The sequence below is a fragment of the Piliocolobus tephrosceles genome, chromosome 10, assembly GCF_002776525.5.
Source record: "Piliocolobus tephrosceles isolate RC106 chromosome 10, ASM277652v3, whole genome shotgun sequence".
In the NCBI taxonomy this organism is placed as follows: Eukaryota; Metazoa; Chordata; class Mammalia; order Primates; family Cercopithecidae; genus Piliocolobus; species Piliocolobus tephrosceles.
Genome location: NC_045443.1, coordinates 7,829,465 through 7,853,632, shown reverse-complemented (window position 1 = coordinate 7,853,632; position 24,168 = coordinate 7,829,465). Strand labels below are relative to the sequence as shown.

The 24,168-nt window shown below is 37.8% G+C and overlaps 1 protein-coding gene across 3 annotated transcripts in view; it reads left to right on the top strand.

Annotated features, from left to right (window-relative positions):
• The first annotated feature begins 3,701 nt into the window (after positions 1-3,701).
• CD163 (CD163 molecule) overlaps positions 3,702-24,168 on the top strand; it is a 51,048-nt gene continuing 30,581 nt past the window's right edge. For 2 of the 3 annotated variants that reach the window (XR_002735679.3, XM_023232453.3), the window contains exons 1-6: positions 3,702-8,628; positions 9,714-9,800; positions 10,838-11,161; positions 13,037-13,357; positions 15,084-15,404; positions 16,803-17,123. Coding sequence is in view for 2 of the 3 variants with exons in the window: in XM_023232453.3 (XP_023088221.1) it covers positions 8,583-8,628; positions 9,714-9,800; positions 10,838-11,161; positions 13,037-13,357; positions 15,084-15,404; positions 16,803-17,123 (1,420 nt within the window). In the remaining variant the exon portion in view is untranslated. The remainder of the gene's footprint in view (positions 8,629-9,713; positions 9,801-10,837; positions 11,162-13,036; positions 13,358-15,083; positions 15,405-16,802; positions 17,124-24,168) is intronic. The other variant, XM_023232452.3, reaches the window with a different exon arrangement.

Sequence of the window (24,168 nt, the reverse complement as noted above, 5' to 3'; positions counted from 1 at the left end):
TCTCTCTCTCTCTCTCTCTCTCTCTCTCTCTCTTTCTTCTTTCTTTCTTTCTTTCTTTCTTTTTTTGTGACAGAGTTTTGCTCTTGTTGTCCCGGCTGGAGTGCAAGGGCGCCATATCAGCTCACTGCAACCTCTGCCTCCCAGGTTCAAGTCATTCTCCTGCCTCAGCCTCCCAAGTAGCTTGGATTACAGGCATGTGCCACCACCCAGCTAATTTTGTGTTTTTAGTAGAGACAGGGTTTCACCATGTTGGTCAGCCTGGTCTTGAACTCCTGACCTCAAGTGATCCACCCGCTTCTGCCTCCCAAAGTGCTAGGATCACAGGTGTGAGCCACCAGTTCCAATCCAGCTTTCTTCCATGATATTAGTAAAAACAAGAACTGCTCTGTTCCTGAACTCCTATAAGCTGAAACTAGATGAATTTTAAGGAATAAGTCTCATGCTTGATCCTTTGGTCACAAGAAAGTTACCAAACCACCCAATTCCATAATTCCATCTATAAACCAGGATGAGAAGTTGATGTTTCCATGCTGTAGAGAGCTTTTCTGAAGGTTTCACAATAAGACTCTATGTCATAATGAGACTCCTATCCCTCTTAATGCCCACTGTTTTATTTGAGAAGATAATGGTTACTTGATTTATTCAATTCGTTGTTTTTAGCCTGGGCTCACGGCTCAAAACCATCATGCAAACTCGGATTGTCATATTAGTATGAATTTTACTTTGTATTTTCCCTTTTAAAACTTCTTATCTGTTACTTGTTAATTTTTTTTCAGAAGTACAATTCCTGGCAAAATAATACTGGCCTAACACTTTGAGATGTTAACAAAAAGCTATGGAATAGACAAAATTAAACTTTATAATGGGCACCATCCAGGTAGACAGCCTGAGAGTCACTTCCTTCAAAACTACCTTCTTGCTCAAATGTTACTAAAAGGGTTTTGACACTGACTGTTAGCCTCCATTTACTCCTTCCAATGTGAGATTAGACCAGCAACCTAGAACAGGTTCATCCCAGCACTGAGGGATGTCAAAACCTAACTACGAGATAATTGATCAGTTATGATTTTGGAGAAAGATCTTGATCAAAAGGGGAAAATGAGAAAGTTCTCAGAATCAACATGGAGTCACTAGTGTTTTGTTTGTTTCTTTTTCTTTTTTTTTGAAAACAAAAACCAAACCAAAACAGAACAAACCCTGACAAATAGAGCTGGGGAAGGCTGTGACAAGAGGGTTCTCATACACAAATGCCTGATAACAAAAATTATCACAAAAAACTGCAAAAAATACAAGACCATCACATCCATACACACAAAAAAATGCTTCTGCAAGGACATCTGTCCAGCAATTTCTTGTCTAACCTTGAATTGGTATCACCCCTGTTACTGATCTTTGTAGCCAAGAATAATTATATCAAAATATCAGGTAATCCTCTTCATTTTTTCTTTAAAATCCTTTGTCTTTCTTCTCTGAACATGCACATAGTTTACGATGGCACGTGTATTCTCATTGCAACGCCCTATTCCTGAATAAATATCCTTTTCTTCTAGAAAGCCTCTGTTTGTTATTTAGGTTGACAAACATATCCATTTATTTTCTGTTTCTTCTACTTTTGGATTTCAAGCAGACATAATTGAATCAATGATAATACTTGGGAAGTGGAATATTGTTATTGGTACATGTATATACTTTATTTGGTATATACTTTATTTGGTACATGTATATACTTTATTTGGCAGTCATTTACTCCAGTAGTAATTAAACACTGGTGAGCCCACCTCTACATCCCATCATTTCTACCACACTATGTGACCCTTCTATAAGGCATTCTTTTTTTTTTTTTTTTTTTTTTGAGATGGAGTCTCGCTCTGTCGCCCAGGCTGGAGTGCAGTGGCGCGATCTCGGCTCACTACAAGCTCCGCCTCCCGGGTTCACGCCATTCTCCTGCCTCAGCCTCCCGAGTAGCTGGGACTACAGGTACCCGCCACCTCGCCCGGCTAGTTTTTTGTATTTTTAGTAGAGACGGGGTTTCACCGTGTAGACCAGGATGGTCTCGATCTCCTGACCTCGTGATCCACCTGTCTCGGCCTCCCAAAGTGCTGGGATTACAGGCTTGAGCCACCGTGCCCGGCCCTATAAGGCATTCTTACATCTACTTTTGCCCTTTTGTAAGCTCTCTTTTATACCGGAGTCAGAGTCATTGTCGAAAACAGAAATTTGATTATATCACTACTCTGCTTGCCAACCTTCAGGGTCTTCCTTATTACCCTATGCTCTATTTCCATAAATATTTTTTGGAAAGCAAGACTCATTTAGACTGAGTTTCCAAATGCATAGCTTAAATTTGTATTTAACATACAGGAATAGTAAGGGGGAAATAATCTGAGATAAAGAACAAAATTGAGTTAATTAAAGAGTAAGAAGAGTCAGGGCTGGGCGCAGTGGCTCACGCCTGTAATCCCAGCACTTTGGGAGGCTGAGGCGGGCGGATCACAAGGTTAGGAGATCGAGACCATCCTGACTAACATGGTGAAACCCTGTCGCTACCAAAAATACAAAAAATGAGCCGGGCGTGGTGGCGGGCACCTGTAGTCCCAGCTACTCGGGAGGCTGAGGCAGGAGAATGACCTGAACCTGGGAGGCGGAGCTTGCAGTAAGCCGAGATCCCGCCACTGCACTCCAGCCTGGGCGACAGAGTGAGACTACGTCTCAAAAAAAAAAAAAAAAAAAAGAGGAGTCAGAAGACACTGTGCTATGGGGTTTTGATGGGGAAAAAAATCTGATATGAGCAATGAAGAACTTTCAAAAATGGCTGAAAAGGATAGCTGAAGAAATTGAAACCGTAGTTCTAACACTCTAGCAGAAAGGATAATTAAGTCTAGATGGCCATTCTACCTGAACTGCAACAGATGGCTGGACAATTAATTTTATTCAATGATTAGTCCAGGCACAGTGACTCAGGCCTATAATCCCAGCACTTTGGAAGGCCGAGGCAAGCAGATCACTTGAGGTCAGGAGTTTGAGACCAGCCTGGCCAACATGGTGAAACCTCCTCTCTACTAAAAATACAAAACTTAGCTGGGTGTGATGGCACACCCCTGTAATCCCAGCTACTCAGAGCCTGAGGCAGGAGAATCACTTGAACCCGGGAAGCAGAGGTTGCAGTGAGCCAAGATCATGCCACCGCACTCTAGCCTGGGTGACAGAGCGAGACTCTGTCTCAAATAATAATAATAATAAAATACATAAAGAAATGCAGCCTTAAAACATGTTTTTCAGCCGGGTGCGGTGGCTCAAGCCTGTAATCCCAGCACTTTGGGAGGCTGAGGCGGGCGGATCACGAGGTCAGGAGATCGAGACCATCCTGGCTAACATGGTGAAACCCCGTCTCTACTAAAAAAAAAAAAAAATACAAAAAACTAGCCGGGCGAGGTGGCGGGCGCCTGTAGTCTCAGCTACTCGGGAGGCTGAGGCAGGAGAAACCCGGGAGGCGGAGCTTGCAGTGAGCTGAGATCTGGCCACTGCACTCCAGCCTGGGCGACAGAGCGAGACTCCGTCTCAAAAAAAAAAAAAAAAAAAATGTTTTTCATATCCTGCAAATTTACCAAGTTCATTTATCAGTTCTAACAGCTTTTTTTTGGGCCGGGGGGGGAGGGGTAAAGTCTCTAGAGTTGACAGTATATAAGAAAAAAAGAAAATAATAATGTTATTCAGTGATTGAACCTAAGAAAAAGAAAAAGTTGAACTTGAGTTTGCTCAGCATTCTAAAGAGGCTAAATATTGGACAAATTAAGAAGAGAGCACAGATTCTGTCTTGTTGGGTGGTAGAAAACTGAGTAAGAAAAAGGCATAGGCTTGTTCTAGAATTTACATAATAATACCATACACCTGCAATTTATACGTAGAGATTTTCAATGCAGCAATACAGAAACTTATTTCACTGTTAAAAACCTATCTGGCTGACAAAATTAGTGACTTTATTCTGAAAAGGGACACAATGAGATTACTAACAAGCCTCAAATCTATTCCAAAATTCAGAACAAGTTTCAAAATCTGATACCACCCCCTTTATTTATTCCTCTTCTTTTTCTCATTCCCCATGAATATGCCCACACAAAAATGTCACAAATTTCTGAGCAAATCATCTGCTAACTTCCAGGTCCACTCAACATTTTGGTATCTTCAGCTACCCCCAAGCCTGGCCCTTTTTGGAGGGTTTGACCTGTACCATTATTGTTGTAAACCTTAAAGATTGATCTGCTGGTGGACTTCTCTCTTTTGTCCTCCACCAGTGATAGCTCACAAAATTTTTAAAAACAACTTTATTGGAGCATAATTAATATACACTAACTTGCCCATATTTAAAGTGTTCAATTTGTTTAGTTTGGATATATGTGTATACCTGTGAAATTACCAACACAATCAAGACAATGAACATATCAATTACTCCAAAAAACTTCATCATGATTATCCCTTATTGTGATTCTTCCCTTGAACTCCTTCCCATCCATCTCTAAGCAACCACTGCTTCTAGTCACAGTCGATTGATTTTCACTTTCCAGAATTCTATATAAATAGAATCACGCAGTATAAGATTTGTAAGAATATACAGTCCAACACTGCTATTGAAATTAACCTATTTTCTGCTTTTACAGCATCAATAACAATTAGCTTTTAAACTTTGTCTTTTGCCATTAACTAGCCTTGCACAGTTAATCACATTTTACAAGAGTAAAATTTCACAGATCTCTTTCACTGTGTCATAAAATACAGTAAGAAGGAATCAATTTAGTTTCCCCAATACCAAATCTGTATTAGTCAGGGTCTTTCAGAGAGGCGGATCCAGTAGGATATATATAGACATTGAGAGTGAATTTATTAGGGGAATTGGCTTGCATAATTTTGGTGGCTGAGAAGTCCCATGATAGGCCGTCTGTAAGCTGAAGACCATGGGATGACTGTAGCATGACTCAGCCCAAGTCCAAAGGCCTCAGCACCAGGGAAGCCCATGGTGTAACTCTCAGTCTGAGGCTAAAAGTCTTAACATTCTGGAGCCACTCCAGATATAATTGCTGTAGTTGAAAGGCCAGTGAGCCTGCAGTTCTGCTGTCCAAAGTAGCACAAGAAAAGTCTGTCCCAGCTCTGAGAGAGAGATCAATTTTCCTTCTGCATTTGTTCTCTCTGGTTCCCTGATGCAGGCCAGCACTGAGGGAAGATCTTCCCCACCTAGTCCACTCAGACTCACACACTAATCTTATCCATTATTTTGGATGTGTCTGGAAGCACTTTTACAGACCCATGAAAAAATAATGCTTTATCAAGTGTCTAGATAGTCCTTAATCCAGTCAAGTTGACACCTAAAATTATGTCTATAAATGTACCCCTTGTCAACTTGGCACCCATACTTAATTGCATCTCCTTAAACTATACTTAATTTCCAAATAAAGGCAATACCAAGGGAATAGTTCTGCCTAATATGTTGTAATTAACAGAATGCAACTATCCCGTATGCAACCAAAAATGTACCGATGTCTTCCCCAGAATTCAACTTTCAGAATTTCAACATTCTGAATTGTAATTTCTGCAGTTTTTGATGTTAGGAATTTTTAGATTTCAGAGATGTTGATCTTTAGGGATGTTGAACTTTGGGATTTTAACATTTAGGATTATGGCATTTCTAATTGCATGTTTTGAGATTATAATCAGCACTCCCCCCGACTCCCCAAAAAAGAAACTACACAACATGGACTCAGAGGTTTGTAAACAGCAATTTATTTCTTTGTTTTGGAGGCTGGGAAGTCCAAGATCAAGATCCTGTCAGATTCAGTGTCTGGTGAGAGTCCACTTCCAGGGTTATAGATTACCATTTTTAAGCTGTACTTCACATGGCAAAAGGGATCAGTTGTCTCTCAGGGATCTCTTTCATGAAGGCAATAACCCCATTCATGAAGGCGGAGCCCTCATGACCTAGTTGTCTCCCAAAGGCCCTACCTACTAATACCTTGGAGGTTAGGATCTCAACATATGAATTTTGAGGAGACACAAACATTTAGACCATAGCACTAAGTAATATTTTGTTTAATTCCAGACATTGTAAACTAAACTTTGCTGAGTTTTAAATTATTTTTATTGCTTTAGATATTTCAAGGTTTAGTCTAGAACACTGTTATGTTCTTGGAAACAATTTGATTCTTTGGGTCTTGTCTTTAAAATTTGTTAGGTGGGATCCAGTCAGCAAGTAGCTAGGGCTAATTATTTCCCACCACTGTGGTAAGACTCATCTGTGAACTCTACCCAATACCCCATGAATTGTGAGTTTTCCATGTGAATGGTCGCTTTTCCTGGCCCCGTGTGTAACTCTAATCCTTTCATTATTCTTTCCCCAGACTCAGGTAATTTGCTCACATGCATGCACTTAACAATACTCAGCTGAATACTCAAAGGGGACTCTACAGATATTCAGCTCTCTCTCCTTGCCTCCTCCCTACTCCCGCTCTCTCTCTCTCTCTCTCTTTCTCTCTCGCTCTTTCTCCCTGCAACTTTCTCCTCTATGAGGCTATTTCCTGTGAATTCTAGCCACCTTAGTCTCCCAGATTCTCAGCTGCTTCTCCCCAACTCTGGTACTCCTCTGATCATTCTCTGGGTTTCCTGCTCCACGGTAGCCTGGAAACTATCTCAAGGCAGTAAACTCAGCTTAGCTTCTCATCGCTTATGGATCACAATCCTTGAGATCCAGGCAACAACTATTCTTGTTGCCTCATTTTCAGTGTCTTGAAAATCACTGCTACACATGTTTGGTTTGGCTTTTAGTTGTTTCAGGTGGGATGGTAAACACACTTCCTGTTTCTTCATTTTGAATAAAAGCAAAAATGTCTGTTCATCTAGCTTTTGAATTTTGCACTAATCTATTTCTTCCATTTTTCGACTATATCTTTTCAATTAGGCTCTTATTCTACTAGGTTTTTGCTATAATATTCACTTTCACTGCATTTAGTCTTGCTCTTATTTCCATTTTTACCCTGGCCACCAATCATCCTCAAAGTTACTAGCAAGAGGAGATATGTAAAAGACAAAGCACTTTAATATTCATGTTTCAAACTATTTAATGTCATTACTTGCCTGCAGTGTAAAATTATAATTCTTTAACTTGGTATATAAAACTCCTCTTCGTGTAGTCCTTGTTTACCTCAGCAATAATAACAACATTATCAACAACAACAACAAAAAGGTAATATTGAGCATGCCATCTGGCAGGGACTGGTAGATGTCTTTTTGAAAACAAGGCAGTTCCTATCCTGGTATCTTAAGACTAGCAAGTAAGATAAACAATAAATATAAAAACATAATCGACAGTCCTCATAAGTACAGGGTGTCTTGAGTGTTTATTTTCTGGGGTCATTCAGGGTTGGAGTTATTTCTCCTAGTGAAGGGAGGTTTAACTGAGAAATAAAGAGTTATCTTAGAGAAAGGTACTGATAGGGAGGCAGTAAACACAGAAGGAACAATATGTATGACATACTATGAGGCAGGGAGAGATTTGGCATGCCCAAGAAATGGAAGAAAGCAGGGTGCCTTTGTTGACTGAGTTCTAGTGAATGTCTCTTTGGAAGGCTGGAGATGCTACTTTGATTCCCCATTTCAGGCCCATCATTAACACCTGACAATATGTATGCCATGATAAACCATTAGTAGTTATTTCGAGCTGATATGTTTTTATATATAAATATTCATTTGTATGTGCTGTTTCTTATGCCTTAAACTCCTTTATCATTTGTCCCTTTGGCAATGTTTTTCTCATCTTTTAGGACACAATTTAAGCCTTTCCTCAGAGAAAAGAGTTTTCTGACTATTCATTCCTTTCTCTCAATAGATAGGACTACTTCATCCATCATTTTTACCCCCACACTTTAACTTTATGTTCATTGTTGTTATCATATGTGTTTCTCTTACTTGAATCTGAGTTATATAGAGCTAAAACCATGTTTTGCTAATTTTTGTTTCACCATTTGTAATATCAGTAATAGTCATGGCTAATTCTCTTGGTGTACTTCATCCCATTAGAAAAGAAATGACAAATGCTGTGTCTCAACAACTTACACAAAATTACTCATTAGACACATTTGATTATGGAAATAAAATTAAAAGTGGATATAATAAAACATTAATTATTTAATTGTTTTACCTGTTTTGCTTTAGTTTTTTTACATAATTTTTCTACATGACAGTACCTTTTTGTGTCTCATATATTTGTCCAAAATGAAGTTCAAAAATGTAAAATATTTAATTCAGCAACAGCAGCATATGAGTTAGTATTTCCTCTAATTTTTCGAAATCTGTGGGAAGTGTTTCCCAATTTCCTTTGGTTGTTTCATGTCCCATATTGAAGAAAACATGAGTACGAAATGGAACCTCAGCTCTTTCAATGACTTCTCTTTTTGAGTTGACTCCGCCTCCATATGTAGCCTTTTCATTTTCATGAGAGTGAAGTGATTTTTAGAATTCTTAGTCCTTTTCTTTAGAAGAACATTTCTACGGAACAATACAAGAAGATTTAAGAATCATTGAAGTTATAAAACTTTGGAATGAACAAACTCAGAATGGTGCCACTTGAAGACTCTGGATCTGCTGGTAAAAGCTTCTCATTTATTCTACATTTCCCCTTTAATGGGGTATATTATTATGACAGTCAATGGATGTGATTTAAAAGTGATTGGCATGAGAAGAGTAAGGAGTGGAAAAAGGACATAGGCTTATATGGCAGCATCTTTGATCTGCCGTAGATTCAAAATTGAAGATGTGATATAGGAATCAGAGTTGGCATTAATTTTGTAAAACTGCTGAGGTGAAATTAAGTCAGGAACTAAAGTTAACTGAAATGTATTGAGTATGAAAAAATAGTTGTTAGAAAAGATGGAATATGCAGAAATGAATATGGATAGAGAGTTAATTACATAAAGAAGATTATCTACTCTGATAAGTGAGTTATCTATTTCGAGAGTTATTTGGACATGTTAAAATCATTTAGCATTTTTAGTTTTAAATTAGTGTTGGGTTAGAGTAATAAGAAGATATGAGAGTAATAACAGCATTAAAGAGTGTATTATGTGATAATGATACAGGTAAAGATGACAAGATTTAATATTTGAGCTTTTCAGATATGAATATCGTCACTTTATTCCATCAAGGTATTGTTCAGCTAGCTACTATTTGGCAAGCATCAAGCCAGGTACTGGTGAAATTATGGTGAACATGATAGATATAATTCATTTACTCATGGAACTTATCCTCTATAAGTGCGGCTCAGGTAGTCTTGAAGATGGGGGCATCCGTAATTGAATATCGAGGTGGTTAGGGAATAGAGAAATCTCAGGATACCTTCCCTGTGCCTGCTGGGAGAATTGTCTACTATAAGTTTCATTGATGTTGTTCTCATTTTCCAGTTTTTAAGGGTTGCCCTTGTAATTCTCATTTCCACCACCAACCTTCTTCTAGTCCCTCACCTCTAGGTTGCCTATAACCATGAACATTTTCAAAGCTATTTCACTGAAACTATATGAACCTGGGTATGAATGTTTCCTGCCTGCCTTGGAATTTAAAAGGAAGGGTTTTCTGTATTGGTTTGACCTGCTTTGTTAATTAACCTCTGAAACCGTCTATCTTCTCCAAAGTCTCTTTTTGGGAAGATGCTACTTTTGCCCTCTTCTTCTTCACAGACGTCAGAAGACATTTTGTCAACTTGAGTCCCTTCACTATTGCTGTGATCTTACTTCTCAGTGCCTGTTTTATCACCAGTTCTCTTGGTGAGTACTCTGTCAAATTTACTTGCAGGCTTCGCCCACTCTGACAAGAACAGTTAAAAGGCAAACAATTTTTCCGAAGGCTGAGTAGCATCTAAACACTAGGTGACATGCTCCATGTATTCAGAGGATCAGATATTATTAAAAGCACACAATAAAAATCTAACCATGCGACATCAAAATATTAGCATGGTTCCTCACCAAATAAAATAAACTCACAGCAGAAAAATGAATTTTACTTAAAGATTAGAAGTAATGTTGAGCTAAAAAATAGGAAAGAATACAAAGGAGGAGAAACTTCAGAATCATTAGAACAAAAATGAATTTGGGAAACACATTAGTAAATTCAAATGCCAAAATTTATCTAAAAATGTATTGAGAGATGCCTGGTTGTTGGGACCACTGGATTCCTAAATAAAGCTAAAATAATGCCAAGGAGGCAACTGAGATCATCTATCATCTGGGGGTGGGAAGAGAGTACAAAGAGATTTATTTTTTGGTAGAAAATAGCAGGAAAATATATCCATCTTAATTTTTATTTAAGTAGATAAGTTTCAGTCTAGTGTTTTTAAGATCTATGCTATTTTACATATTTGTATGAAATAAGGGTTAAATTTCTTACAACTAGTCTTTTCATCTTCATAAATTCTCTATTAGCCTTCTTTCTATCGACCTTACGATTTTGGAGAAATGTAAAAAGTTCATCCCCATAACATTTTGTAGAATCGTATTTAACTCGAAAACGCTTCATGGAAATTATATAAATTGCCACTATTAAGACTCTCCAACCATAAAATAAAGCTATTAAACACTATTGTGTTACTTGCCTTTACTGGTTATATAGCACTGCTTAATTTGAAACCAGTGATACTGATACTTATATTTGAATGACTGTGAAGTAACATTCTTCTATTTTACCACGTATAGAACTAGGATGGTTCTCAAATCTGAGTTTGAAGGATCAATAATTTATGTAAAAAATAATTTTTTACCTGCTTTTTGCGACCTTGCCCAATGACTGTCTTAATCCATTGTTGCAGGAGGAACAGACAAGGAGCTGAGGCTAGTGGATGGTGAAAACAAGTGTAGTGGGAGAGTGGAAGTGAAAGTCCAGGAGGAGTGGGGAACGGTGTGTAATAATGGCTGGAGCATGGAAGCGGTCTCTGTGATTTGTAACCAGCTGGGATGTCCAACTGCTATCAAAGCCACTGGATGGGCTAATTCCAGTGCAGGTTCTGGACGCATTTGGATGGATCACATTTCTTGTCGTGGGAATGAGTCAGCTCTTTGGGACTGCAAACATGATGGATGGGGAAAGCATAGTAACTGTACTCACCAACAAGATGCTGGAGTGACCTGCTCAGGTAAGACTTGCATTAGTCAAAGCCTCAACACAAAATCCTTGGTGGGGAAGAAATATGCAGATGGATTAAAACCTAGAATAAGCCACTTTCCTGTAAGCAATCTAGTTCTTGTATAAAAGTACTCAATCCATTGCTAGAAAACCACAAAACACAAGGTCATTTTTTTTAAAAATAAAAATAATTCTGAACACTGTGATTAATGAGGAAGTGACTGGCTTCAATTTTATACGTGATCTTAGCCAAAAAGCCAAAAAGTGGTGGCTTAAATTTTATATTCAGTAAGCTTAATGTAACCTACTATTCCTATATCATAAAAATATCATGACATCTAAGTTATTTCCTCGTTCTCTTTCCCAATGACTTGTTTTGATGTATTGACCCACAAATTATTACCCTTTTGTCCATTAACTGATAATCAACTTAGTGAACAAAAATAAACTATTTCTAGCTTTAATACATCATTTCTTGTTGTAGGAAGGATTCTTTGAAACTATAATTGCTTGATCCAGTGTGCAGTGCTATTCATTTCATTTACGTTGTGGTTTTAATTTACAAAACATCTTCATATGTTTTATTGCAATTGGCCCCACAATAACTGAGAAAGCCATGTGTCAAGACTTTCTGCTGGCAAATCCCAAGGGCACATTTCTGACCCAATTCAGATTCCTGGGCTCCCCATTTCTCCAGCCTGGAGTGCGATGATATGATCTCGGCTCACTGCAACCTCCACCTCCCAGGTTCAAGCGATTCTCCTGCCTTAGCCTCCTGAGTAGCTGGGATTATAGGCACCTGCCACCACACCTGGCTAATTTTTGTATTTTTTAGCAGAGACGAGGTTTCACCATGTTGGCCCGGCTGGTCTCGAACTCCTGACCTCAGGTGATCTGCCTGCCTTGGCCTCCCAAAATGCTGGAATTACAGGCGTGAGCCACGATGATTGGCCTGTTTCATTAATTTTTTATGCAACCCTCTCACCTCCCAGCCTCTCTCTCTCCCAGAGGACCGACTATAGAAAGGACTTACCTCTGTCCAGGCATTGTGATGTGATAAGAGAAACACACAGTAGCATCTAGAAAAATGCTGAAATAAATTTTCCATAGCTAATATCCTATGATTTTGTGCAAGTTGTCAAATCTCTTTAAACTTCAGTCTCTGAGGACTCAATGATATAATACATGTAAAACTACTGGCATACTGTTTGGTACATAACAGGTGCTGAAGATCCTCATGGTTCTCTTGGTGACTCCGTTCTCTTTCTTCTTTCTCCTCTTCCTCTTCTGTCTCCTCCTTCTTTCCTCTTATTTTTAATCACTATGGGAGGTGTGAAATGGAGAATAACAAAAGTAACATCTACTGCAAAGTTTAAAATTACCATAAATTTTAGCAGGCTCTCATCATAATTATTGCTGTCTATAGAACGGGCTGTTTAGCTAAAACATCAGTGTAGTACTTTTAGCTCTTATTTTCTGTTGTTTTATAACTACCAGTGGAGTTAATCAATTTGCTTTTTGAAATTTATACACCTAAAGCTTTAACTGGAGTCAAATTTAAGTAAGTTGAGTTGAATTTATCTATTTCTATATAAAAAGAGTATTTACATCTATCCTAGTAATGGAAGGAAACAAAACAAAACAGAAAGTTTAAAAACTTTAATCTGTAAATATTTTCCTTTGTAAGTAGATACAGATAAAAATCCTAATTGCTTCCTAGATTTTAACATACTAAAATTCTCCACTGTGTGGAGCTGGGCAACATCCAAAATCAGGCACTATTTTAAGGACAACATCAAATCCCAAGTGTCCAGAGGAAACTTATTTTCTAAAATCACTTCTAAATGAATGTAACTTCTGAACTCTGGTCATTTCTCTGCTCCAGATGGATCCAATTTGGAAATGAGGCTGACGAATGGAGGGAATATGTGTTCTGGAAGAATAGAGATCAAATTCCAAGGACGGTGGGGAACAGTGTGTGATGACAACTTCAACATCGATCATGCATCTGTGGTTTGTAAACAACTTGAATGTGGAAGTGCTGTCAGTTTCTCTGGTTCAGCTAATTTTGGAGAAGGCTCTGGACCAATCTGGTTTGATGATCTTATATGCAACGGAAATGAGTCAGCTCTCTGGCACTGCAAACATCAAGGATGGGGAAAGCATAACTGTGATCATGCTGAGGATGCTGGAGTAATTTGCTCAAGTAAGGACTGATCTTGGCTCATTCTATTCTCCAGGAGAGGACAAAAGAAAGGGGTAATAAATCTTAAAAGCCTGAACTCTTAAGAACATAATGAAGTCTGCTTCTTTTGTCACCACATTTTAACCTAACTTCAGGTTTCATTCTGATACCTGTGGACTTTTTACCTTAACTGAAATTAGGAGAAATAGGTTAGGGAAGAAGGGTGTATAGTGAAACTGAGATCCAGGTCATAAGAAAAGAAGACAGTGTTTAGGAAAAGCCCATAAAGAAAGGGAGAGACCGAAAAGAAAAAGAGGGGAAAAAGGAAGGAAGGAAGGGCTTTACTAGGAAATTTTGCACTATGAAGTTTTAAGACGAAACAACTCCAGTTATCATCTAATCCACAAAAGCCTCCTCATTAGCCTCATTAACCCACTCCTTCCCAAATCATTTTTCAAATTCACAGAAGCAAATCACTTTTTAAAAATCAATATTGGTTTCCCATTAAAATTTTATTTATACTAGATATGCATCGTATCTGTCTAGAGACTTTCACGTTGATACTCAGACTGGAGGCAGGTACAATGGTTTGTGTGTGCAGAGAACCACTCTTCGTTTTTCTGTTGAATTCTTAGTATAAAAGGAGATTGAGTATGTCTTGAACCCCAGAGAACACTTAGGAAAATAAGAGTAAAAAATCCCTATCTTCACCAGGTCTCTTTCTCTTTCTCTCTTTCTCTCTCAGAGCCCTCTCTCTCTCTGTGCAAATAAATGAACTTCCATTCAAACTCATTTAAAAAGAAGAGAATACTGGCTCACAAAACTGGGAAATTCAGAGGGTATAGTTAGCCTCATGCATGGTTGGATTCAGGTTCTTGAACAATGTCATCTGGGTTCTATCTCTTTCTGCATGTCTTGAACAGGCTTTTTCTTGTTGAACAATGTGATCAGCTATAGCCTGAACCACAATGAATGGAACTCCTACAAGAAAGATAGGTTTTGTTAGCTGAAGAATGTGAAGAATTTGGAGTAGAAAAATCACAGACTATACCTTCCATTCTCTTTTACCCATCAAAATTTCTCTAGGCCCCCAGTTAGCATATGCTGAAGAATCACAATAAACAATATTGTGAGAATGAAAATGGAAACTGCCAGAGGAAAAAACCAGTTTAATTTATTACAGAATATTCTTCAGAATCAACGTCTATTCTTTGAAGAATATTGATTTGGGGAAGGTAAAAATTGTAGTAATGAAGCCTCCTTTTTCTTTGCTCTGCTTTTAAACTAAGGAAGTGGACACAACAGGTTCAGGTATACAACACAGGCTAGGTAGTATCAATGGAGAATGCAGTCAGAGGCAAAAGGGATTGCTAAGTATGGAGGCAAACTGAAGGATGCGGGTGCCAGTTAAACAAATGCGAATATATATTAACCAGAAAAAGTAAACAGTTCTAACAAGAACTCGGTGGTGGTCATATAGCAGGTCTCCAGATGAAATTCAGTCCCTGGATCTCCTGTTAGAAACACTTTCTGTAGTATATGCTGTCTATACTGAGATGTCCATCTTCTTGCCTGATCCACTCCTCCTTCCATCTTGAATGATTTCCAGTGCTAGTACAGTACATCACAGTTTTCTCTGTCTCCACTTATATCTCTCCCGTTTTCCTTAACTCATCTTAGGAACAGCTATTTATAGTCTCATGTTCTTACTTCCTTATCGCAGACCTGTTGTGTATCTCTGTTACAGAGGGAGCAGATCTGAGCCTGAGACTGGTAGATGGAGTCACTGAATGTTCAGGAAGATTAGAAGTGAGATTCCAAGGAGAATGGGGGACAATATGTGATGACGGCTGGGACAGTCATGATGCTGCTGTGGCATGCAAGCAACTGGGATGTCCAACTGCTATCACCGCCATTGGTCGAGTTAACGCCAGTGAGGGATTTGGACACATCTGGCTTGACAGTGTTTCTTGCCAGGGACATGAACCTGCGGTCTGGCAATGTAAACACCATGAATGGGGAAAGCATTATTGCAATCACAACGAAGATGCTGGCGTAACATGTTCTGGTACGTTAAAACCAAAAACAAAACACTAAACAAAAAGAAAAGCAGAAAGAGAAAGTCCTGTGCTCCTTAGGAGTAGGAATAGATGTAAGAAGTAGAAATGCCTAGTAGATTCCTTGCTGGGAATTCCTTTATACTTGTAATCTTTGACATGTTCTTTATTCAACTAGTTTGGAGAGTTGTCTGACGTCATTCTCTGTAATAATTACTCAGACTACTGTTATGGAGCACACTTCAAACTCAGAATCTACCTGGAGCTCAGAGAGACAAAATTTCATAGGAATCTCTTTGTAAAATTTTAAATTTACTTATTTTTTTAACTTTAAGTTCTGGGATATATGTGTTTAATGTGCAGGTTTGTTACATGGGTATACATGTGCCATGGTGGTCTGCTTCACGTATCAACCTGTCATCTAGGTTTTAACCCCCCATGCATTAGGTACTTGTCCTAATGCTCTCCCTCCCCTTTCCCCCCACCCCCTGACAGGCCCCAGTGTGTGATGTTCCTTTTCCTGTGTCCATGTGTTTTCATTGTTCAATTCCCAGTTATGAGTGAGAACATGAGGTGTTTGGTTTTCTGTTCTTGTGTTAGTTTGCTGAGGATGATGGTTTGTAGCTTCATCCGTGTCCCTTCAAGGGACATAACCTCATTCTTTTTTATGGCTGCATAGTATTCCATGGTGTATGTGTACCACATGTTCTTTATCCAGTCTATTATTGATGGGCATTTGGGTTGGTTCCACGTCTTTGCTATTGTGAGTAGTGCTGCAATAAACATACATGTGCATGTGTCTTTATAGTAGAAAGATTTATAATCCTTTGGGTGTATACCCAGTAATGGGATCGCTGGGTCAAATGGTATTTCTATTTCTAGATCCTTAAGGAATCACCACACTGTCTTCCATAATGGTTGAACAAATTTACACTCCCACCAAACAGTGTAAAAGCATTCCTATTTCTCCACATCCTTGCCAACATCTGTTTCCAGACTTTTTAATGATCGCGATTCTAACTGTGATGAGATGGTATCTCCTTGTGGTTTTGATTTGCATTTCTCTAATGACCAGTGATGATGAGCTATTTTTCATATGTTTGTTGTCCACATAAATGCCTTCTTTTCAGAAGTATCTGTTCATATCCTTCACCCACTTTTTGAGAAATCTCTTTTAAAGCAGAATTGCTCATATCTTTCTGCCATTGACAATTTTTATCAACCCTTGAAACTACAGTCCCATTTCTAACAAAAATTTGTGGTCTATCTTATTGTTTCTTAAAAAGTCAGGAAATAAGTAAGCTATAATTTCCAGTGTATCAGTATCAGAGAAGAAAAAAGACAAAAAAAATCCTCTGGAAGCTAACCTCCATATGTATCGATGGTTTAAGTTTATGTTTCTTTTGCAGATGGATCAGATCTGGAGCTAAGACTTAGAGGTGGAGGCAGCCGCTGTGCTGGGACAGTTGAGGTGGAGATTCAGAGACTGTTAGGGAAGGTGTGTGACAGAGGCTGGGGACTGAAAGAAGCTGATGTGGTTTGCAGGCAGCTGGGATGTGGATCTGCACTCAAAACATCCTATCAAGTGTACTCCAAAATCCAGGCAACAAACATGTGGCTGTTTCTAAGTAGCTGTAACGGAAATGAAACTTCTCTTTGGGACTGCAAGAACTGGCAATGGGGTGGACTTACCTGTGATCACTATGAAGAAGCCAAAATTACCTGCTCAGGTATGACTTTCAATCAACTTGTTAAGAAGAAGGGTGTAAATTTCCAGTACTGCCTTTGACATTGAAAAGAAACATTGGTCCTTATGACTAGATCATTCTCAAGAAACCAGAAAATATCTATACAAATTCCACTGGGAGAGACAGATACGTTTACAATTCACATTGCACTTTAGATAGAAGTGTTTAGGTTTTGCTCACTTTGGTTTTTGAGTAATTTTTAAATCAATAGAGGTATATGAGATTAAGGAGGATTAAAATTTAAAAAAGAGAATTCAATATTTCTTTCACAGGATGTCACCAAAAGATTTAAAAATAACCATGTTGGATAAACTGACATAACCTTCAGCTCCCTCTACTGTACTGTAGAAGAATTGTCTTTTTTTTGAAAACCTGTGGATATTTCACTGCAGCCTCTTTAAAAAGCTCAAAAATGAGTTATAAACTGGTTGGGTTTGTGGATAATCTTTAGTATTTTATGCTAATTATATTTATATAAATGCTAACTTTGTTGAAAAGTGATGCTTTTAAAATAATTCTAAAGTAAATGTAACTTTTACTCTGCAACGGAAAGACTTTAGAAAACACAGTGTACAAGAAAACCATTAAACATGTAGAGACCTCACAGAATGGAAACTTGTACGTGTTGCACGTCCTCTAACCAACAGTATGACTCTAGATACCTCCCAACCTAGGCATGCAGCGAGGGACATTTCCCTGATGTTACAAATGGTGCTTACCTCTAGTTCAGTGGAAATTATCCTCCGATTGAAAAAAAGGCAATCATTTAAGATGTAAATTTGAATTGCTATATTACTTTTTAAAAAATATTCTTGACCTGGCAATATAATCACATGGTTTAAACTTCAAAAGAAAAAAGTGTAAACTCTTCCCCCATTACTATCCAATTCTTTTCCTCACAGACAACTTATGTGGTTGGAATATTTATATATTATTTGAGATATTTCAGGTAAATACAAGAAAATACAAACAAATCTATATATAGCTATCATTTGCTTTCATTATCCAAAGGGTGACATGTTGTATAAATTGTTTTGTACCTTAAGTATTCACTTAGTAAAATTTCTTGATCAAATTTCACATCAGTATTTAAAGAGCTGTCTGAAATTACTTCCATATCTATAACATTTCTTATCATTTATTACCGTGTGTATTCATTTATTCTTTTAATTTCTTTTACCTGACAAGATTAGCCATTTTCTTAGCTAAATTTTTTAGAAAATCATTATTTGGATTTTAAAAAATTAATGTTACCTTTATTTGCTTTCGAATTCGTTAAAATTTACTTTTCTTTCTAATAATTCTCTTCAGATTTCCTAAAGTTTGATTTCTTTTTGGCCCCTAACTTCTTGAGTTGAGTCTTAAGTTTTACTTCTTCTGTTTTACTAATATAAATATTTTAGGTTATAGGTTTTTCTTCTAAATTTATAATGGTTTGTATATTTTCCTTATTAATTGTATTTTACATTGATTAGCATTAAGTTCTGCTGTATGTAAAAGAGAAACAAATAATAGTGGCTAAAGAAAGACAGTGTTTACTTTTTCTCATTTAAAATTAGTCAAATAGGTAAGTAGTTTAAGGCTGTTTTGGTGTCTCTGTTGTCACCAAGAAACATCCAGAATAGATTTGCTGAAGTGATTATCAAACGCTACTGGACAGGAAGGATGAGCCACCCTGCAGCTCAGAGAGTTCCTTGGAAAGCCAATCTAGTAGATGACGTGCTGGCCTCTGAGAAGGTGTCTTCTGTCCACTCTCCCTCATGGGCCCTAGTGTTGCTCTCAGGGTAGTTATTCCTGGCACATTATTCTTCACAGTTACATCCAAGTTTGGTTTGGAGAGTATCTCTATTTAAGGACAGCACACCTTTCACAATCCACTTTCTGCTAATATTGGTTTAGGGACCTTTGGATTACTTTAAAGATTGGCTAATCAAGGGCTGATGTCAGCTACTCTCAAATTCAACAAAAAAGTTCTTTACAAGGTTACTAAGCTTCTAGTCTACTTGCTTTATAACCCAATGCCATCTGAAACTACAGTCCAAGAGCATATAAATATACTTTGATCTATGCTATGACCAGCCCTTCTCTTTAATTATTGACCACTGCCTTAAGGCCATTTGAAACTGTGGGTTTGGGAGGAAGGACAAGACCTAAATTCCGTCTTTGCCAGTGGACTCATTGCCTTTGTATCTGGAGCATCAGTTTTATTTTCTGATAAGGCTATAGTTTTACCACCATCTCAATTTGAGGGACAGGATACTTAGAGTTTTATCTTCAATTTTTCAATTCCAAATTATGGGACTCTTGATTAACTATGTACAACACCTGCAGGCAGACCATACCACCTTATAAAATTGATATTTCTCCTCCCATTTCTGCTTGCATTCTGACTACTGTAGTCTGAATTCATCTTTCTTGTAAATGCTAAAAGTGGCAAGAAGAATCCACGTCATGCAAATATTCTGATTTTTTTGTAGTTTTGTTACTTGTACTTTGCCCAATAAATTCTGCATTTTTTAAGCATCAGTGAGCACACGGTTTTCTTTTCACAGTGAGGTTTGCCCAAATATTTTACCATGTGTAAGACTCATTAGCTTTTTAGCCTCTCATACCTGAGTCATTAATCCATTCTGCCCATCAACTCCATTCAACCACACCCATATTTTAGGTTGCATTACTAGAATCCCTTACTTATGGTAACACGTTCTAAATTATTCAGGATTCTATTGAGATGTGTATAATAGAAATCATAAATAATATAAATTTGCAACTTAAGATGGGCTCCGTACTTTACAGAGCTGTATTTTTGTTTGCTATTTGCCATGTGCACTTTTTATTTCCTTTTGCAAACTCCTTTGTTATATTTCTGTAGGTTTTGGAAGTTCTTCTACTTATGTTGGGGGCCTTGGTTTTTAGCTTTTTACATGTTTTGTTAGTAATATAGTTTATACTTTTGTTTCTTGATTTACTTGATACTTTCAATGATGACATACTGATACTGTCTCTGTCAATGATGACATGCTGTCTCTTTTAATAATGGGCATGCTGTCTCTGTGCCTGCCAAATACAAGCTACGAATTTGATAATCTGTTTAAATTCTTTAACTTTTATATAGCACAGCGCTATATAGCTGAAAAGAACCAGAAGAATTCAATTAAGCAGGAGAATTGGAAACAATTTAAGATAAATTGTTGACAGAAAAAGGTCTAGGGAATTTTGGTCATAAAATTACTTTGAATCTTAGACATTTTGTTTGTGATGTCTGTGTATGTACTAGAGAGGACATCTGACCTTAAGAAACAGTTCATTTGAGCTATGCTGTATTTCAATTTAGGATTGAGAAATAATTCTGAGATTATGATGATCTCCATACTTCTTCAGAGTCTGAAAAGCATTAAATGTTGAAAATACATTAATGCTTCTTTAAATCATAATTGTATATTTTATTTATCACTAAACAAAAGGAAGTAATTCTAGTTAATTATATCTCTAATTATGTTAAAGCTCTTTGTAGATCTATTCATCTTTCTAGAGAAAGAAAGGAAAACAGATTCAGTCACCTATGCCAGGGGAAAAGTTGTTGAGAATGGCACTAAATCCAGGTGCAAAAATTTACTTAATTGCTTTTATGTAAAAACACAGTCAGAGATTTAGCAGAAAAAAATCAATTAAAGGGATAAATTTCCAGTATTCTAACCATGTCTAAAGAGTAATGATACAAGCAAAGCGACCCATAGGATAGATTAACATGTTACTAGCAGATTCACGAAATAAAGGCTGAGGATGGAGTCTCCAAGTCACTTTCTGAGTAGGAGAATTTGTCCTCTGCCCTGACTCAAATATGTTAGGACAAAGAAAACAAGAGGATATTTATAGAAGGGACTTTTTTTCAATTGCTTAATGAGTTTTCACAATGGAAAACAAAATATTTGTTTTTTTGTTTGTTTCTTTTTAACTGGTTTTCTTTTGATTTATTTTGTTCAAGATGGATCCAAACAAAAGAGTAAGAAGTTACAACAAACCAGAATTTGACTTGATCTAGGAAATTACTTTTACTTAAAGATTTAGGGCTGTCCAAAAGGGGTTGGGATCATATGAATACTAGTTAATGATATCTTAGAGAAATTTCATCCTTGAATAAAGATTCAAAAAGAAGAAATGAAAGACCATCCCACTCAAGGGTGGGATGTGTTGTAGAGGTGTTGTTTGCTTTAAACTCTGACCTATGTTTAGAAAATAACATGTTTTTCATCTCAAATTTGGATAGGAATTTGCTTTGTGAAGATTTAATGGATAATTGGTGAAATTTTGACATGCTGAGGTATTCTGTATTGCTGTAGTACAGAATATGGTCATATTCAAAACATTTTCTAAGACATTTCAGTATCAGGTGAAAGGTATATGAGAGATGAAAGTAAATCAGAGTATGTAGATTGGCATGGGCTGATGGTGTATCTATATCATGGTGATAGTAACATCAACAGATTACAAAAATTGTTGATATTCGATAGCAGATATCTATAAAGGACTTAAGACCTTTAGAAGGCCTCATTTTCAACTGAATTTTCTTTATTTTTTTTTTATACTTTAAGTTCTAGGTACATGTGCACAATGTGCAGGTTTGTTACATATGTATACATGTGCCATGTTGGTGTGCTGCACCCATTAACTCATCATTTACATTAGGTATATCTCCTAATGCTATCCTTCACCCCTCCCCCCACCCCACGACAGGCCCCAGTGTGTGATGTTCCTCTTCCTGTGTCCAAGTGTTCTCATTGTTCAATTCCCACCTATGAGTGAGAACATGCAGTGTTTGGTTTTCTCTTCTTGCAATAGTTTGCTGAGAATGATGGTTTCCAGCTGAATCCATGTCCCTACAAAGGACATGAACTCATCCTTTTTTATGGCTGCATGGTACTCCGTGGTGTATATGTCACATTTTCTTTTTTTTTTTTTTTTTTTTTTTTTTTTTTTGAGACGGAGTCTCGCTCTGTCGCCCAGGCTGGAGTGCAGTGGCCAGATCTCAGTTCACTGCAAGCTCCGCCTCCCGGGTTCACGCCATTCTCCCGCCTCAGCCTCCTGAGTAGCTGGGACTACAGGCGCCCGCCACCTCGCCCGGCTAGTTTTTTGTATTTGTAGTAGAGACGGGGTTTCACCGTGTTAGCCAGGATGGTCTCGATCTCCTGACCTCGTGATCCGCCGGTCTCGGCCTCCCAAAGTGCTGGGATTACAGGCTTGAGCCACCGCGCCCGGCCATGTCACATTTTCTTAATCCAGTCTGTCATTGATGGACATTTGGGTTGGTTCCAAGTCTTTGCTATTGTGAATAGTACCACAATAAACATATGTGTGCATGTGTCTTTATAGCAACATGATTTATAATCCTTTGGGTATATACCCAGTAATGGGATGGCTGGGTCAAATGGTATTTCTAGTTCTAGATCCTTGAGGAATCACCACACTGTCTTCCACAATGGTTGAACTGTTTACAGTCCCACTAAGAATGTAAAAGTGTTCCTGTTTCTCCATATCCTCTCCAGCACCTGTTGTTTCCTGACTTTTTAATGATCACCATTCTAACTGGTGTGAGATGGTATCTCATTGTGGTTTTGATTTGCATTTCTCTGATGGCTAGTGATGATGAGCATTTTTTCATGTGTCTGTTGGCTGCATAAATGTCTTCTTTTGAGAAGTGTCTGTTCATATCCTTTGCCCACTTTTTGATGGGCTTATTTCTTGTAAATTTGTTTGAGTTCTTTGTAGGTTCTGGATATTAGCCCTTTGTCAGAGGAGTAGATTGCAAAAATTTTCTCCCATTCTGTAGGTTGACTGTTCACTCTGATGATAGTTTCTTTTGCTGTGCAGAAGCTCTTTAGTTTAATTAGATCCCATTTGTCAATTTTGCCTTTTGTTGCCATTGCTTTTAGTGTTTTAGACATGAAGTCCTTGCCCATGCCTATGTCCTGAATGGTATTGCCTAGGTTTTCTTTTAGAGTTTTTATGGTTTTAGGTCTAACATTTAAGTCTCTAATCCATTTAGAATTAATTTTTGTATAAGGCGTAAGGAAGGGATCCAGTTTCAGCTTTCTACTTATGGCTAGCCAGTTTTCCTAGCACCATTTATTAAATAGGGAATCCTTTCTCCATTTCTTGTTTTTGTCAGGTTTGTCAAAGATCAGATGGTTGTAGATGTGTGGTAGTATTTCTGAGGGCTCTGCACTGTTCCATTGGTCTATATCTCTGTTTCAGTACCAGTACCATGCTGTTTTGGTTACTGTAGCCCTCTAGTATAGTTTGAAGTCAGTAGTGTGCTGCCTCCGGCTTTGTTCTTTTGGCTTAGGATTGTCTTGGCAATGCGGACTATTTTTTGGTTCCATATGAAGTTTAAAGTAGTTTTTTCCAATTCTGTGAAGGAAAGTTTTTGGTAGCTTAATGGGGATGGCATTGAATCTATAAATTACCTTGGGCAGTATGGCCAATTTCACGATATTGATTCTTCCTATCCATGAGCATGGAATGATCCTCCAGTTGTTTGTGTCTTCTTTTTTTTTTTTTTTTTTTTTTTTTATTATACTTTAAGTTCTAGGGTACATGTGCATAACGTGCAGGTTTGTTACATATGTATACATGTGCCATGTTGGTGTGCTGCACCCATCAACTCGTCAGCACCCGTCAATTCATCATTTATATCAGGTATAACTCCCCAATGCAATCCCTCCCCCTCCCCCCTCCCCATGATAGGCCCCCTTGTGTGATGTTCCCCTTCCCGAGTCCAAGTGAGCTCATTGTTCAGTTCCCACCTATGAGTGAGAACATGTGGTGTTTCGTTTTCTCTTCTTGCAATAGTTTGCTGAGAATGATGGTTTCCAGCTGCATCCATGTCCCTACAAAGGATGCAAACTCATCGTTTTTTATGGCTGCATAGTATTCCATGGTGTATATGTGCCACATTTTCTTAATCCAGTCTGTCACTGATGGACAATTGGGTTGGTTCGAAGTCTTTGCTATTGTGAATAATGCCACA